Below are 2952 nucleotides of genomic sequence, written 5' to 3'. Positions count from 1 at the left end.
TCCTTCCTTCCTTCCTTCCTTCCTTCCTTCCTTCCTTCCTTCCTTCTTCCTTTCCTTTTATTGCTGATTTTTAAATTTCCATCAGAGTGAGAATGGTAAGAAACTTGATTTTAACAGATTTTAAAATTTCATGCACTTCATTTTAGAACATCCACAGGGCCTTACCATTCTCACAGAGAAAGATAATTATATAGCTACTTGGTCTCCTGATACAGGGGCTTTGACCCCAACTGATTCTTTCTCTCTTTCTTTCTTTCTTTCTTTCTTTCTTTCTTTCTTTCTTTCTTTCTTTCTTTCTTTCTTTCATGGTACAAGGTCTCACTACACACTCAGACTCCTAGTGATCCTCCTGTTTCAGCTTTCCCAACACTGTGATTACAGGCGTGCACCACCATGCCTGGTCTCTGTGGCTGGCTCAGCATGCCTGGGGGCGGGGCCAGCATGGCCCATGGTGCCAGGACCAAACCCCAGTCCCTGGCCTGCCTAAGCAGGTGCTTGTCCACTGAGCTATCTTGCCAGCCCCACAAGGATGTTTTCTGCCTGCCCATGCCATGCTGAAATTAATCCGTTCACTAGCATAGAAGAGATTCTTTAAAAGAAAAATAATGCATTTCAGTGGGTTGCAATTTGACTCTGAATCTGCTTTTTTCCCCTCCCAAAGCATGTGAGCTGCACACATTTGGCAGAACTTGTAAAGAAAGCTGTATTGGACCACAGGGATGCAAGTCTTATGTCTTCTGTCTCCCAGACCCCTATGGGTGCTCCTGTGCCACAGGCTGGAAGGGACTGCAGTGTAATGAAGGTAGGCACTGAGCGCCCCCTGAGGAGGGAGAGCTCCCACTGGTGTGAAAGAAGATGCCGTTGGGGAATCATATACTAGGTGCACTTGGACTGCTCAGGCACCTGCCTGCTACTGAGCTACAGTGTTGTACAATACAGATGCTTTCCGCTGTGGAAATTTTACTTTTCCACCAAGTCTCTAGGCCCCTTTTTTTCTTTGTTGCCTGGGAACATTCTGACTTGCTTGCTCTTTCTGCACTTCCAGCCAGCTCTAAGGTTCTGCCATTCTCAGTTTTCATGCCATGCTTCGAATAGGAAGATCATGGAAGACTTACTTTTCAGTAGACCATAAAAATCAGAGTTTTTGGGGGGCTGGTGAGCTAATGCAGCGGTTTAAGCACCCGCTTAGGCAAACTTAGGCAAAGCACAGGGACCACAGTTCAATCCCAGACACCACATGCCCCACCAGAACTGGCCCCAGGGCAGGTTAAGCTGGACACACATGCACACACACACACACACACACACACACACACCCCAGAGGGTTTGGGCCAGCGAGACCAGAGACCAGACATGGTGGTGCACACTTGTAATCCCAGTGCTGGGGAGGCTGAAACAGGAGGATCACTATGAGTCGGAGCTGTGTAGTAAGACCCTGTACGAAATACATAATTTTTTTAAAAAAAATTTAAAAAATCAGTTTTTTTAGATCAAACACAGACAGGACTCAAGTTTTGAAAATGTAGAAGTTAATGTCTTATCAGTGTGGACTCTACTCAAGCAGTGTATGATCACAGTGCCACCATCAAGCTACTTAGCATCTGTTTTCTCACATGGTTGTTTCTGTGCACATATGTTTGTTTTTAAGATCTCTCTGTGTAACTTTCAGGTATACAATACAAAGTATTATTTATTCTTTAGTGTTTGGTTGTTTGAAACAGAGTCTTACTGTGTAGTTCAAACAAGCCTTGCATTCACTATTACCCAGGGGGCCTTGAACTTGTGGTGATTCTCCTGCCCAGTTCATGAGACAGTAATATTAACTGTACTTACCGTGGTATACATCTCCAGGACTTACTTGAAGTGCATAACTGAAACACAGTACATTTTGACCAACATTTATTCTCCTCACCCTCCAGCCTCTGGCAGCCACTGTTCTCTGCTCCTATGAGTTCCACTTTTTTAGATTCCACATGTAAGTGAGATCACAAAGTATCTGTCCTTCTGTACATGGCTTAGCTCCCTTAGATAATCTCCTCCAGATTCAATCATGTCTTCAAAACTGACCAATGTCAGCAGTACAAATGTCACCATCTAGGTTTCCTTCCTTTTGAAGGATGAATAGTAACGTCTTATGAGTATGTGTATTTATCTATCTGTATCACATTTTGTGTGGGTTTTTTTTGGTCTATGCTTAGTTTTTTTATTAGTAATATGTATACAGTATATAATAATTATATTCACCATGGGGAGTTCATGTATGTATATAACACTTTTTATTATTTTTACTTTCCTTTTCTTTCTCCTTCTATCTCTTTGTTTCCTTCTCATTTGCAAAAGCTTTCTCTCTGTTTCCTATTATCTTTTATTTTGCTCTTACAGTTGTTCTTATAGTAGTTCTACCCTTTTAGGCCTTACATTTAGTCTCTAATCTGTTTTGAGATTTGTGTATGATGTGAGATGTGATTCTAATTTTAATTTCATTCTCTTGCTGGTGATTATCAAGTATTTTTTTAACCCTTGTTTATCAGAATGATTATCCTTTGTCCATTGCCTGTTCTTTGTACCTTCACTGAATGAATGGACAGTAGAAGGGCAGCTCTATTTCTGTGCTCTCTGTCTTATTGGTCTGTGCCTGTTTTCAGTGCTAATATCGTGATACTTCGGTTGCCGTAGCTCTGTAGGATATTTTGAAATCAGACAGTGTGAGGTCTTGAGCTGTGTTCTTTTTGCTTAATATTTATTCGATTATTCTGGAACCTTTTGGTTCCATATGAAAGTTAGGTTCAGTTTTTTTCATTTCTGTGCAAAATTCCCCTTTAGAATTTTGATAGGGGTTGCCTTGAATCACTTAGCTCAGAGTGATGCTAACAATTAAGACTTTATCCTGACCAGGCGAATTAGTTGTGCAATTGAAGAAAATCACCCGACCCCGAATGAATGAGCAAACTT

The 2952-nt window shown here is 41.5% G+C and overlaps 1 protein-coding gene across 1 annotated transcript in view; it reads left to right on the top strand.

The window, feature by feature from the left end:
* The window catches only part of Tek (TEK receptor tyrosine kinase), a 182391-nt gene that overhangs the window by 80090 nt on the left and 99349 nt on the right, over positions 1 to 2952 (top strand). The window contains exon 6 of the mRNA XM_023723507.1: positions 662 to 802. Within this exon, the coding sequence (XP_023579275.1) occupies positions 662 to 802 (141 nt within the window). The remainder of the gene's footprint in view (positions 1 to 661; positions 803 to 2952) is intronic.

This window comes from Octodon degus, unplaced genomic scaffold, assembly GCF_000260255.1.
Source record: "Octodon degus isolate 3935 unplaced genomic scaffold, OctDeg1.0 scaffold00099, whole genome shotgun sequence".
NCBI classification, from domain to species: domain Eukaryota; kingdom Metazoa; phylum Chordata; class Mammalia; order Rodentia; family Octodontidae; genus Octodon; species Octodon degus.
Note: the sequence above shows the minus strand (reverse complement) of the source record. Positions and strands in the feature narration are given on the sequence as shown.